Genomic DNA, 14410 nt, shown 5'->3' on the forward strand with positions numbered 1-14410 from the left:
TGCCTGGCAAGGTGTGAAAGTAGCTCAAGAGCAACTGCTGTCTGACAAGGGATAAAGCAAACAACTGTGTGCCCCAGAGTCTCATCACTCAGCTTAGCTCAGTTCAGCTCTGCTCCCCCCAACCTTGTCTAAAAGGCGAATGGTGCATACAAATACTTTCTGCACAGGAAAGAAAGTGTAAAAAAAGTAAACTGATTGTTTGTAGTAACAGAATCTGAAAACACTATTCTCAAAAGCTAACCTCCAGAGAAGAAATACCATTTTTTTATAGAATGCATTCTTTTATAGGGATTTACTATGTTTCATCTTTTTTTTTATGCTAGTATAAAATGGAACATGTATAAGAAAAATTCTGTAAATGCTTATAAACTTCCAAATCAGACACAATGAAAACTATGGAGCTGTGACTTAAAATAACTGACATAACATATAAATACTCATGCACTGTATTAGTTAAGTAGAAAAAAAATGAGTCTCATAGTGCTAATAAATTTTTTAAAATTGCATTATGAAAAGAAATAAAGCTGGCAACATTTGTTAAAGCTTAAATAAAACTTAAATGATCAAGATTAAAACTAGAACAGCTACTAATACAAGAAAAACGCTCTCACACATGTTCAGAAACATACCCGCCTTCTACAGAACCTATGAGGCGATCCTCCCTTAGCAATGAAGTTTATACAAAAAAAAAAATAAAAAGAGAAAAATCATCCAAAAATTTTGACTATTTAATATTTTCCCATTTAACATAGTTAACTAAACATTAAACTTATAATAATTAAAAGAGATGTATTAACAGACCAAATAACCACATTGCTTATGTTAATCTGTAGAAATACTGAATCTGTGCATTTCTAGCCCCTAAGAGATTGGCCACCATAAAAATAATCTCAGCATATAAATATATTAATATACTAAAGAGTTATCTTTTTTTTTTTTTTTTTTTTTAATGTAGGCTCCACATCCAGCATGGAGCCCAACACAGGCCTGATCTCACAACCCTGTGTAAGACCTGAGCTGAGATCAAGAATCTGGTGCTTAACCAACTGAGCCACCCAGGCACCCCAAGAATTATCTTTAATACAGTACAACTAAAATATTTTTTTCTGGAAAAAGTCTACTATTTCCATCTATATGTTTTAATTTTAAGGTAAAATGAGAAATGATTTTATCATTCCATGGATATTTCCAAATAGACTATTTCTAATAAAAGACTAGAGGATAAAACAAAAAAGTTATAGAATTATTCCAAATTAAAATTATTCATACACAAATTTCTCTGATACCTTAAATAAATTTTGGACTTTGAAATTACATTACAGATACATGATCAAAACTAGTTTATGGAAATAAGTTATAAATACATGGAAGCATAATAAAATCATATTAACAGTATAAGAATAAAGAATGTTGAGTGTCTCTTACCCTTTGTTCCAGTGCTGACTGAGTCTGTTGTCTTAAAAGAGCTTTAAATGGCCCCCCTTCTTTTCCAGCACTACCACTTCCCATTCCTACAGAACATCAGTACATAAATAACAACCAAAAAACAACTATAGAAACAGAAAGTTTAACTGCATTCATCTTCATAAATATCATGAGTCAAAATCTCTTAAAATGATCCAAACATTTAAAGTACTTGACATGCAATTAAGCACACATTTTACTCTATTTTATTCACAAAGTTTTCTTTAGAAGCAAGATGTAAAAACTGTACTGATTACAGCGAGTTTTAGACTCAATCTGTTCTAAAACTTATTTTTTAAAAAACTATGTTAATGTAATGAATTTTTCTATAATATTCAATTTTTAAAAGTTGAGTCTTCTAATACAAAATAATCAAGAAAATACCAATTACAATTGACCCTTGAACAACATGGGTTTGAACTGCACAGGTCCATTTATACATGAATTTTATTCAATAAATATAGTACAGTACTGTAAATGTACTTTCTCTTCCTTATGATTTTCTTAGTAACATTTTCTTTCCTCTTGCTTACTTCATTGTAAGAATACAGTACATAACACATGTAACAAAATATGTGTTAACTGACTATGTTATCAGTAAGGTTTGTGGTCAAGCGTAGGCTATTAATAGTTAAGCTTTTGGGGAATCAGAAGTTACATGCGTATTTTCAACTTGTGCAGGGGCCTGTTGCTCAAGGGTCAACTGTACTTACTATGCTAACAATTTAAGAAAACTAAAAGAAATCAAGAAACATCAAATGTTTGTTTAAAAGTAACTATAGAGAGGAGAAGCACTTTTAACCGTGCTTACTTAAAATATTCCAAAATTCTCTAAAGAGCATGAATTTTAAGCAATTTTGAAATGTAGTCAAATCTATTTTCTGATAACTTCCCATTCCTAAATATAACATTCATGACAAAACACTATTAACATTCATAGTTTTCAATACTCATTTGCAAAAAATCAACATAAAATATTTTTAAAAACTAAAAATCACAGACATATAATAGACACATCACAAATGTACATAGTTATGGATGAAAAGAATTCTATTTCCCAAGCTCTTAGATGTATTTTTTAAAGGCTTAATTTTTTATTTCTTTCCCTACTTTATTTTATTCTTTTGATAGTACCAATAGACCAATTACAATCAAAGAATTATAGAAAGCAGGGGACAGGTGAGAAGCCAGTGCTCTACAGACTAGAGTTAACAGTTCAATCCCACCCTTTCAAAACTGAAGATACATACAGTCAGATTTACTGCAATGACTTAAAAAAGGAACTAATTTACTTTTACATTTTTAGCTGTTCTTGGATAAGGAAACAAAGGTTAGCATGTGTATAGTCCCATTCCGTTCTTTAAAAATAAAAAAGGAACATATTTTTCTTGTAGTAACCTAAATATGATTTTTAGAGACTATACAATACTAAACATAGAAATGAAACTAAGATCTTTATATGAAGCATATTGAAAGCCGTAAAGTAAAATGTAATTTTGTAGAGGTAAATAAAACATCAGAAAATACAGCAGAATAATTTGAAAATTAATATAATGGACAGAAAAAAAATGGATAAAGAAAGAATACCACCAAAATGAGACTTAAACTGATTCAAACGGAATAATTTACTAATGTAACCATATGGCTTAGCAACATGATGGTGCAGGTCCGAAGTGAATGGAATTGGTGTGAAGGGAAAGAAAGTAAAGCATCTAAAACAGAAACTCTAGTAATGAGAACCCAATAATCATTGGAAATATGCAGAATCTATGTCCTCAGACATATAATTTTTTAATAAATAAAATAATTTCAGAATATTCATAATTATCCATCGAATAATCCTCAATCATGTCCTCACAATCATCGTAATCATTTAATTCTGTCCACCAATAAGAAAAATAAGAAGTACGCCCTGTGTAAGACACCCAATACTTCTTTATAGTATGAAATAATTACTTGTTTTCAAAGGTGATTTAAAATAAAGGGATTAAAAAGCTGACATAATGTGATCCTACCAGAAGCAGCCAGGAACAGCTCTTCACTGAAAGAAACACTTTTCCTCAGAACTGGGCTGACAGGGCTAGAATGATGAGGGGGAAGGCTAGATTCCGAGAGGAGGAGACAGGACTTTTTAAGATGAAGGGAACCACAAGAGAGAGAGGGGGAGCTGGGACACAGGTAAATCCTAGGCCCCTGTGAGTAAGGTGCTGTGGAGGAAAGTAGCAGAGAAAAGATGCAGATTCAGAAGATGACCAGAAAATGCAGAATTAGGAAAGCAATGATGAAGCAAAACATAACAGTAAAAATGGATTTTAAAATGCTACACAAATCACACTAAGCATATGAAGTCATTAGCAAGACCATCTAACCAACACAATATAAATTAAAGGCATAGTCTAAAACCTAGCAAAACCTTTACAAGCTTTGCATTTCTTAAATTTTTTTAAACCACTAACATGGGATTTTATGTCATTCTAATCACTTGAAGCTGATTTCTCAAAAACACTTAAATTACCTGCCCTTTTTTTGCTTAAGAATGTATAAAGTTAAACTGTATATTTTATAAATATTTAAAGCCAGAAACTCATTGCCTCAAATATAAACATCATTTAAAGTGGCAAAGTACAGTTCTTCAAATGTTACTAAAACATACCACTTATGAGTATTTTCATTGAATACCCATAAAAAAAACCAGCATCACATTAAACAGTTGCCATCATTAATTTGAAATAAATATTAACTTTTTCCTGTAATATTCATTTTTGAGATGTATATTGCTACTTTTCTTTTTCCTCTAAAATTTTAAATATTCAAGTTTGATCATAACACTGTTCGCATTTACAAAGATTTGAGTATGTAAGGGGCAAATACTCTCAAATCACAAAACTTATACATGGTTAAAGCCTTTTTAAAAAAAAAAAAAAAGTAAAAACTAGCTTGAGTCAGTTGTCAAATCAATATCGTAACACTTTCTAAAATTCCACTCCTACTAGTTGAGTACTTGGAAAAAACATGAAAACAAAACTTTGTAAAATGTGAAAAATTAGAATCTATAGAAATAAATCAGTATGAATTTTTTTTAAAAGAGACCTATTGGAAAAAAATACAATAGCTTTAACTACAAATAGAAAAGCAACTTTCTCAGTCTAAAGCTATTATTAACTTTATTCTATTTTTGGTTCCCCAGTTTACATGTAATCAATCAATCATAATCAGCTTATCCCCGCTATTTCTCAAGAGACTGATTTTGTATATAGGTAAATTTGAAGGCAAAGAATTATGAAATACACACTCAATTATAGTTTTAGAAATTTTAAAACAATCATAATTTTGCCATTTCAAATCTCTTCCAGAATGCTCCTCAGGAATATTCAAAGATATTTAGGGATCCATGATAAGCAAAAATACTAAGAACTGTTAATGTTCTATAAATATGCTATTAAAGAAAAGTGAATAGCATATGATAGTAGAAAAACAAAATTATTTAGAGGCATCGGGTAAATGCAGAAATACATGAGAATAGTAACTATTGTAAACAAATCTTTAAAAACTAAAACTATGGAACTAGAAAATAAAAGGCAAAGAAGTTTTCATTGAAAATACAATTGACTGCCTACAAGAAAGCTAAAGGAAGACACATCTGATTCAGTTAACTTATTACTTGACAGTCTTTTTTAGAGTTGCCTTTTTGGAGAATTAAAGAAAAGGAAACAGACCAAGCAAATACTTCCAAAAATTTGTCCGTGGAATGGCAAAGAATAAAATAAAGATAAAAACATCAAAAAGTAGCCTGGAATACACAAATAACCAGTGGTCAAAGCCCGAAAAAATATTCTTAAGAAAACTTATTTTTCAAATATTATCCTAAGTCTTTCTTGTTTTGATAGGCATGAATTTGAAGTCCAGAATCTCATCCTTTATTTAAAAACAAAACAAAACACTTCACTACAGTCTGAATGGTTCAGTTTTTATGGCATAAATATGGTTAAGATGTCACATTCCATAGCATCAATTACTATCAAATATCTCATGATTTGGGGCACCTGGGTGGCTCAGTCGGTTTAGTATCCGACTGGATTTCGGCTCAGGACCTGATTTCGGGGTCATGGGATTGGCCCCATGTGGGGCTCCATGCTCAGCGGTGAGTCTGCTTGGGATTCTCTCTCAGCTCTCCCCGCAGCCCCATCCCCGCGAGCAGGTGTGCACGCTTGCTCGGTTGCTCACTCTCTCTCTCTAAAATAAATACATCTTTTAAAAAAAACTCATGATTTTTAGATGTTACTCATATTATATATATGCAAATAAAGAATAAAGCCATTCTTTTCAAAGAATTAGGTATTCATAATTATCTTCCTCACATTTTGTGACTACATTTATAAAAATAGATATCAAATCTACCGGCTTTCCTTTTAATGCCCTTTCTTTACTTTAGAATTAGCACTGGTTTTCAATTAGATTTCTTTTCATTGTTTTCATAAAATCTGGGACCATTTTATAAATTTCTTGCCTAACACACATAAGGTTATTAAAGATGATAAAAAATGACACAGGAACTATGCAAAATGTTTTCATCAATCTGGAGAGAAAACTGCCAGACAAAAACAATATTTAGAAAAATTGCTAATTACTAACTTTTTAACTTTTTACATTTTACTTTTCTTAATGATTTGAATAAGTTAATTCTACTTTAAGAAGTAACGAAATAATCTGACTTTTAAAACAATTTTTATCATAAAACATTCATAGAAACTCACAGAAATTATTTGTCAAAATACAAATAGGAGAGGGAAAAATTATAAATTGCATACATTGAGAAATATGTAAGAATAACTAAAGCAAAAATGCTACTTTCTAACCTAGAGAGCAAAATCAAACACTTTAAATAGCAAGAAGTTAATAAATAGATATATGTACTCCAATATAACCATTTCAATTATTCTAAAAATTTTTCATAATAAAATCTTAAAATTAAATTCAGAAATAGACAGAAAAATGAATTCAAAAATGTTTCTACTGCATGAGGAACTAGATTGCAAGCTACTAATGTTACTTTCTATTCAAAAGCTTTAAGATGTTATTCCTCATAATATGAGCATGAAATGAAAAATGTCTACATGCAAAAATAAATTCTGGACTTCATATCTACACTATGATTAAATCAACAAATGCAGATCTTTGAACAAGATAATTTCTGAGCTACATGAAATTTTCATATTTTAATGGTAGTAACTGAAAATGATCAGTATTCACATTATCTTTTAACTTAAATGCCAAAAACAGGAGGAAAGCCTTGGATGGAAAGCTAATAAAGAACAGAAACAAATTTGGAAAAAAAAAAAGAAAGAAAGAAAGAAAAAAGAAAGAAAAAGAAAAAGGTGGGTGGAAGTGCCTTACCAGTTTTGGGTGTCAAACTCAAATCTGTGTCAGAAGAAGAGGACTGTCGACTGTAGGACTTGGAAGGTGAAAAGGAATAAGTTTGGTTTTTCAGAGGGGTTGAGGGTCCTGATGAGTGAGTATTGGGATTGGGATCTTCATTGAAGGGAATCCTGCCAGAAGAAGGTGGAGAAATATTAAGCAATCATGTGCCAAAGGACCTGACGGAAGGCAGCATGATCCAAACACCAGGAAAGTATTGGGCAGGGCCAGCAGTCATTTCTTAAGTGTGGAGCTGGGTATGAGGCCAAAGACAACCAATTGCTGTTTAACCATTCATCATTCTCCAGATAAATAATTATCTGCACTGAAACAGTTAATAAGCCAAGTAAAAAAGCAAAGCATGAAATGACAGACTAAGGGGGTAAAAAATATTAAAAGGAAAAATAAAAAAAAATAAATACATGACTGAAAATACTTTCAAATAAACAAGCTTTTTTAAGTTACAAAAGAAAAAATGATGCTGCAAATGGTGTGTGCAAATATTCACAACTGTTTTTATATTTGCACACACAGATATCTTCAAAAGAAAAATGTTTCCTTATCCTATAGCATCAAGAGTGCCACAGCTAAAAACACAGCAGAGAGAAAAATGAATATAGCTACACAGAACCATTGCATTTTACGTAGTAGAGTTTCTTACCTGTTTTCCAATAGCTCTCTTCCACAGAATAAAACAGACCCTATTATGTAACAGGTTTCATACATAAATAAAGTAAGCAAATCAGAAGCTTTGACAGCTATTTCATTTAGAATCCAATCATCAATTTTATTTCTAACCAGATGCAGAAATAATGGCAAAAACACATACTGGAGGATACTCCTAAAAACTTACAGGATGCATACATAAGATAGGGTTCTTACAGGATCTATGGAAGAGACTTTGGAAGCTAGAAGAACACTTTCATTTCAAAGTAGTAAAAGCCTCTGCGGTGGCTATATACTGGATTTCTTCACTGCAGCTGGACTTCAAGTAAGAAAAGGTGGAAGCCAAGACTTGTGGTACCTGCCTACACTACGCTACCTGCCTGCCTGCCCTTTGCAGCCACTCTGCCTGTGGCCTGCCTTCCCCAGCTCTTGAGTCTGAGCAGTCTCGTACCAGTATAGATGAGAGTGGGAACAGACACAGAGAAGTTCTGAGTAAGTCGTGAGCCAGTAGCAGTGTGAATTGGGCTGTTGTGAGTCGAGCGGCATCCATGGCTTGGAGGATGAACCAGCGGAGACCTGAGGGAATTTGTAGTCAAAGTGGAAGAAAAGAAAACAATACATACAACAGATAGCAAAGTTATGTTAAAATAATTTCAAAGGAGCTTTAGTTAGGGGAGAGGAATTTTTAATCCTCAACATGCAAAAAACAAACTGAAATTTAAAAAGAATAGCTAAATACTAACTCATTAGGATACAGTTATAGTTTTAAGGGATCGGATTAATAATTAGGACTGTGAATAAGAAAAACAGCAAGCAGAAACAGTAGCATTAAATAAGAAGAAGACTAAGATTTGAATTCTGAGTTGCTTTAAAATGTCTGTTATTATTTTGATCACCATAAAGCTTACTACACAGGGACAAAACACCTATAAAAGTGAAAAGTCAAATACAAAGTTATGTTACTTCTGAAACTGCATTCATGTAATTAATTATATTTTTCTATAAAGAAAGTTTAACAGATGTTTCTGTCTATACTCGCAAGATAGTGGTACTAAAGAATATGAAAAATGACAGCATAAAGAAAAATGAATGAACTAAATGGATATAAGCAAATACAAACATTCCAGTATTTCAGCCCTCCAAGTATTTCAGTACTCCAAGTACACCGCTTTCCAGATTACACTGGAAACAAAACAAAGCAAGGGGACACTGCTTTTCAAAACACATTAATAAAACAATGTAGATAATTTTTGTCTAGCTCTCAAACAGAATATATTATTTAAATTTAAACAGAATCTATTAAACTACATTCTGAATTGAAATTTTATATCAACTGACATCCTGCAACAGATCATATCTATATGTATGTATAGATGTATTTATATCACATACACAGACATATATTCACATATAATATTTACATTTTCATGAAGAAATTTTGCTAAAAGGGCACAGTCACATCAAATGGGGGAAAATGGCATATTAGACAACTAAGAATCCTGTACTTCATATTAGCAATTACTTCACTAAGCAGCGCCTTTGCTTATGCATAATGAGGGGAAAAGAATCATATCTGAATACACTCTGAAAAACTATCATATCTTCATTTTTTAGAATTCAAATTAAAAGCAGATCAAGAGCTCAACTTTTCCAGACCTCTTCTTTTCTACTGGCCAGTGAACATTTCTGGAAATCACAATTTGCCACAAGGTTCAAACATGAGCTATCATTAACTGGCAATAATGGTCTTTCACAGTGCCTACAGACTATTTTCTGAAAATATCACTGGTTTTACAATAGGACAATGTTTCTGTTTTTGTTGCTAGTTTAAAATAAAAATGTGTTTAACACAACTGATAAAAAATCAAACATCTCATTGGTGACCTATTTATATAAACAACTGAGTGAGGCTTTATTTTTGTTTTTTCTTTCTGTTGAAGTGACCAATGAAGTTAAAATTCTAAGAATCAGTGCTGCACAGAGGAGAAATTACAGTTAACATCTTTTAAACAGTACTTTTTTTTTTTTAAGTAGAGAAGCAGATCATATTTAAATGCATTTTCTACCATCAAGATAGTTCAGCAAGGAAATACCAAACAGATTTATATCATTCATCACACTAAATATCTGAAACGGGAAATAAAAAAACAAAACAGTGGAGTAGAACACACCATTAATAAAGGTAAGATAAAATGAATAAAATAAAATGAATGTTGTAAAAGGTTCAAATTATGACATCTAATTAAAATTCAAATACAATGGAGCATCACCATATGTATTCTTGGAATTCTAATTCTTATCAGTCTCCTTTCATGAAAGATTATCTTGCAGTAATACCCCAGTGACATTTCTAATATTAAATCCATTCAGACAGGAACATAATCCAAACTACCATTTATTAAATTCCTGCCTAGAATCAACGTGATAATTAAACATCAAAATAATTATAATCAGTTCAATCATAAAACAATTTAAACTAGCACCCAAAATTGATTCACTATCAAAAATACACAGAAGCTGGCTGAAATAAAGCAGCCTGAGTACTGAGTTTGTTTTGTTTTGATAGCATGACTGAGGTAGTAAGATGCCTTTCAGAACATCTTAATGAAGCAACTTGAATTCTTCATGATGTGAATATTTGACAGCTTAGGGCAGATGGGCTACAACAAAATTAGAAAAGGAGAACACTTACACAATCCCAGCAGATTTATATTAATGGAAGTATTCCTAAATGCAGGCAAAATGTATTCCACTACTATCAATATATCATTTTAAGACACTAACAGATAATACAATATTCTCTTTCCACTAAATAATTTAGTGAAAAGAGGAAAAACCTTCAGACAATACTGCTGCAAAAGCCAGGCCCCTTCAGGCAACTTAGATAAAGCTGGAGGATGGCAAGAGAAGGAGGGACCCAAGTCTTTACTTAAATTTGGCGTGGAAAAAAAAAATAAAAACTGAATCCCTCAAAAAGTTACACCTGCAATCTAACTTTACCTGTGGCAGCAGGCAGTTCATTTGTTTTTAAAAATATCTTAAATGGAATATAAAGCAAATCCACTCTTCAATTTATTTAAAATGAGTTATTTCACTTGTCAAGGTATTTCCCAATAAAATCAGGCAATATATATAATACTGTGCTCCCTCTTGTGACTAAAATTTAATCTAAATAACTAAAGGCCAACAGAATGGAAATAATTAGAAAGAATAAGCTTAAGAGGAACATCTCATTTTTAAAAATATTGTTAAAAAAAAGTTGAATCACCATATTGTACATGTGAAACTAATAGAACACTGTATGTTAATTATACTGGAGTTTAAAAAAAATTTTAAGAAGATTGTGATTGTTTTCTAGTCAACATCTCTTGACTCCTTTGAGTCTGAGAAGCATTTCAGGTTTTCTGACTACAGAATCCTGACTCCCTGATGATACAGGGCAGGGGTCAGCAAACTATACCCTACAGGTCAAATTCATCCTGCATCTATTTTATAAATAATCAAGTTTTATTGGAACACAGCCACACTCATTTATTTGCATACGGTCAATGGCTGTTTTCATGCTACAATGGCAAAGCTCAGTAGTTTTTAGCAGAGACTAAACTATTATTTACCTGCATCTTCTAGTCATTTACAAAAAAAAAAAATTTGTTGACCCTCGATCTAGAAGAATCTCTAAATCAGTGGGTCTCAATGGAAGTATTACTGGCATTCAGGGTGGAACAAGTCTTCATTGTACAGAGTTGTCCTTTGCTGTGTACAACAATCAGCATTTCTAGTGTCCCCAACCAGGATCTTCCCCTCACCCCAATCATCATGACAGAAAATTTTCATTTTAAACATTCCTTGTAGACAGCACCACCACCACCACCACATTGAGAATCTTCTGTCTTAGACACAAATGATAACACATAAGCCAAATCCAGCGAACCAAAGAGTTTTGTTGAACCACACTCAGTTTTTAAAAAATGTATGAGCCTCAATTCCTTTAGATCAGGATCAGCAAACTTCTTTTCTTGGTAAACAAAGACAGAAACTATATGGCTAGTCCGTGAAATATTTACTATCCAGCCAAGTTTGCCAATATCTGCTTTACACAGTCCTCAGTACTCCCTATTTAATCATACTCAACTATTTTATTTATATAAACAGTCTGGCCTCTGTAGACATTTCCATTTCAGACCCCTGCACAGGTCAATTTTTCCTGCTATACTCTTCCTTTCTATACTATGTTGCTAATAATAAGCATAACTGGTTTATCAGGTATAATAATGGGTTTAAAGTATTCCCCAAAGAATAAGTAAAAATTCCATAAATACCCATTTAATGCTTTAAATATACAGTGCCTAAAGATCTGAAATAAGTTTAGTGTTAGATTACTTAACTTGAATTTCATATTAAGACAGTACAAATAAAATATAGGAATAGCTAAATAGATTAAAGCTTCAGATTTTCAGTTACCTCTGATAATAAAAATTACCATAAGAAAAAAAAATCGCCATAGTGAAAATGTATGTTAAACAACTCTACTAGAATATTTCAAATCAAATGAAAATATATAGGTAAAAGATAAAAAGCTCCATAAGAATGATTCATTGATTCATACTTACTCCTTCATTTCTTTGGATGGGGAATTACATGCAGGAAGGAATGCTGCTGGGCTACTTAGTTTATCCAGTGTACACGCTGTTCCTATGGCTCGTACCACTAACCCAGATTCGCCTTCCAGATCAAAACACTGTAAGTACCCAACAACTGCATTTCCTCTCATTTCAAGCACTTTCAAACCAATCTTCCTCTGCAGTTCACCTACAAAAAAAAAGGAAGAAAACTCATTCTGCTTCAGATCTTCACATTACCTAATATAAAGCTGGATATGGTAGCAATAAAAAAAGAATCAAAAAAATCATAGATTTTTAGAACTTGAAAAGAACCTAAAAGATTATCTGCTCCAGCCTCCTAATTTCAGGGAGGTAAGACATTACTAGATGCATTTTACAGATGCGGCAAATTAAGATTCACTCATTCATGCATTCATTTACCAAATAATTTTTGGTTGTGTACTATGTGCCTGGCATTCTTCCTTTCTCCTAAGTGCTAGAAATACAGAGGTGAACAAAAAAGATATATTATTTAATATATTAAATATAACATTATATATTAAGTATAAATATATTTATACTGATTTATATAGTATTAAAATGTAATTGATATATTTATTAATATAGTAGAAATGTATTTATATTTTATATTTTAAAACATAAATTTATTATACATAAGTATAACATATTTATATTAAATATAACATTTATACTTATTGTCTGATATATATGTGTGAGTATATATACATTTACATACACACACATATATACCTATAAATTTTAAATGATAAACAAGCTCTTCAAAGAAAAAGAAAAGTGACAGGGTAAGAATGGCAGGGAGGAGTAGAGAGAGCTAAAACAAGCTGTCAGAGGACTATGAAAAGGCAACAAAAAACATGAGAGATTACCTAAACTCTGACTACAAATAAATGCTAGAGGAAGGAAAACTGGAACCCATTTTTCTACTTCCTTGCTCAGGGTTCTTTCTACCATGCCACTTCATGAGCACAAATTCCTTTTACTACCTAGTTAGAAGGAAGTTTATAAGCTTCTGATTCAGATTTCCTCTTATAAGATGACAGTGTGTGTATGTTCAGGAAGACGGAGCCAAGGGAAGAGAATCAGTCATATATAATTCATAGCCTTCACTGTAAAATTTCAGATAGCATGTCAAAAGGAAGTGAAAAATGTAACAGTGTTAAGTAAACCAGTAATGAAGTTATTTTTTTTAAATACCTGACATTAAAGAAATGAGTCTCTGTCTGGCCTCATTTGATGCTCTTGGTGTACGAATTCGATCAATCCATTGATATTCTGGGTCTTCATTGACTACAAGCTCTTCTACAAAACCATGAATTATTACAGCTCTATAGCACTTTGGAATAGATGTTGCTGTGAAAAGAAGTTGTCTATTATACTTCTATTTATCACAAGGTTAAATTCAATTTTTTAAAAATGTACCACTAAGTTCTTACCTTTTGGATACGTAATACAAGACCACTTTTTACTATGCTAATTTCAATGTAATTATAATAGTCATAATTCCAATCAGTCTTCTAAATTCCATATTATTCTTAGAAGTAATCATTTTCTTTAATGAGACCTCTTGTCTTTCTCATAGTAAACATAGTAGATACAAATTGTATTTTTATAATTCGGAAAACAGTCATAGACAAACTTAAATAGCATTCAATAAGAAGTTTAAAAAATCAAAATGAATGTCAGCTAGGTAATCATTATATAAATAGGTACAAAGTGGGGAATAAATACAAAAAACTTTATTCAAAGCCCTTTGAAAAAGTTCTTCTGTACAACACATAGTGCAGTCTCAAAAATCATACCATTGCCTTTCTGACATAATCTGAGCAGTCATACAGTCCTGCAATTTCCAATAATCCATGGCCATATGGCCAACTGGTCCGGTAGTCACTATGCTACTTAATAAACTCATTTAATACATATAACACCAAATGTCATTAGATTTAAAATAAGATCTAGTCAGGGGCGCCTGGGTGGCACAGCGGTTGGGCGTCTGCCTTCGGCTCAGGGCGTGATCCCGGCGATCTGGGATCGAGTCCCACATCAGGCTCTTCTGCTATGAGCCTGCTTCTTCCTCTCCCACTCCCCCTGCTTGTGTTCCCTCTCTCGCTGGCTGTCTCTATCTCTGTCGAATAAATAAATAAAATCTTTAAAAAAAAAAAAAGATTTAAAATAAGATCTAGTCAGATTCGAAAAGGGGAATAATATTAAAAAAAAAAACAAAA

General features: G+C 32.0%; 1 protein-coding gene across 18 annotated transcripts in view; it reads right to left on the reverse strand.

Annotated features, from left to right (window-relative positions):
- The window catches only part of C2CD5 (C2 calcium dependent domain containing 5), a 93916-nt gene that overhangs the window by 57118 nt on the left and 22388 nt on the right, over window positions 1–14410 (reverse strand). For 7 of the 18 annotated variants that reach the window (XM_057318788.1, XM_057318787.1, XM_057318786.1 and 4 more), the window contains exons 6-9: window positions 13383–13538; window positions 12156–12354; window positions 6859–7010; window positions 1426–1511 (exon numbers count right to left, since the gene is read on the reverse strand). In XM_057318788.1, coding sequence (XP_057174771.1) covers window positions 1426–1511; window positions 6859–7010; window positions 12156–12354; window positions 13383–13538 — 593 coding nt within the window. Of the gene's footprint in view, window positions 1–629; window positions 663–1425; window positions 1512–3479; window positions 3672–6858; window positions 7011–7996; window positions 8226–12155; window positions 12355–13382; window positions 13539–14410 lie in introns of those variants that run through there. The other 11 variants (XM_044385183.3, XM_044385181.3, XM_048216571.2 and 8 more) reach the window with 4 other exon arrangements.

Source organism: Ursus arctos, unplaced genomic scaffold, assembly GCF_023065955.2.
Source record: "Ursus arctos isolate Adak ecotype North America unplaced genomic scaffold, UrsArc2.0 scaffold_26, whole genome shotgun sequence".
Taxonomy (NCBI): Eukaryota; Metazoa; Chordata; class Mammalia; order Carnivora; family Ursidae; genus Ursus; species Ursus arctos.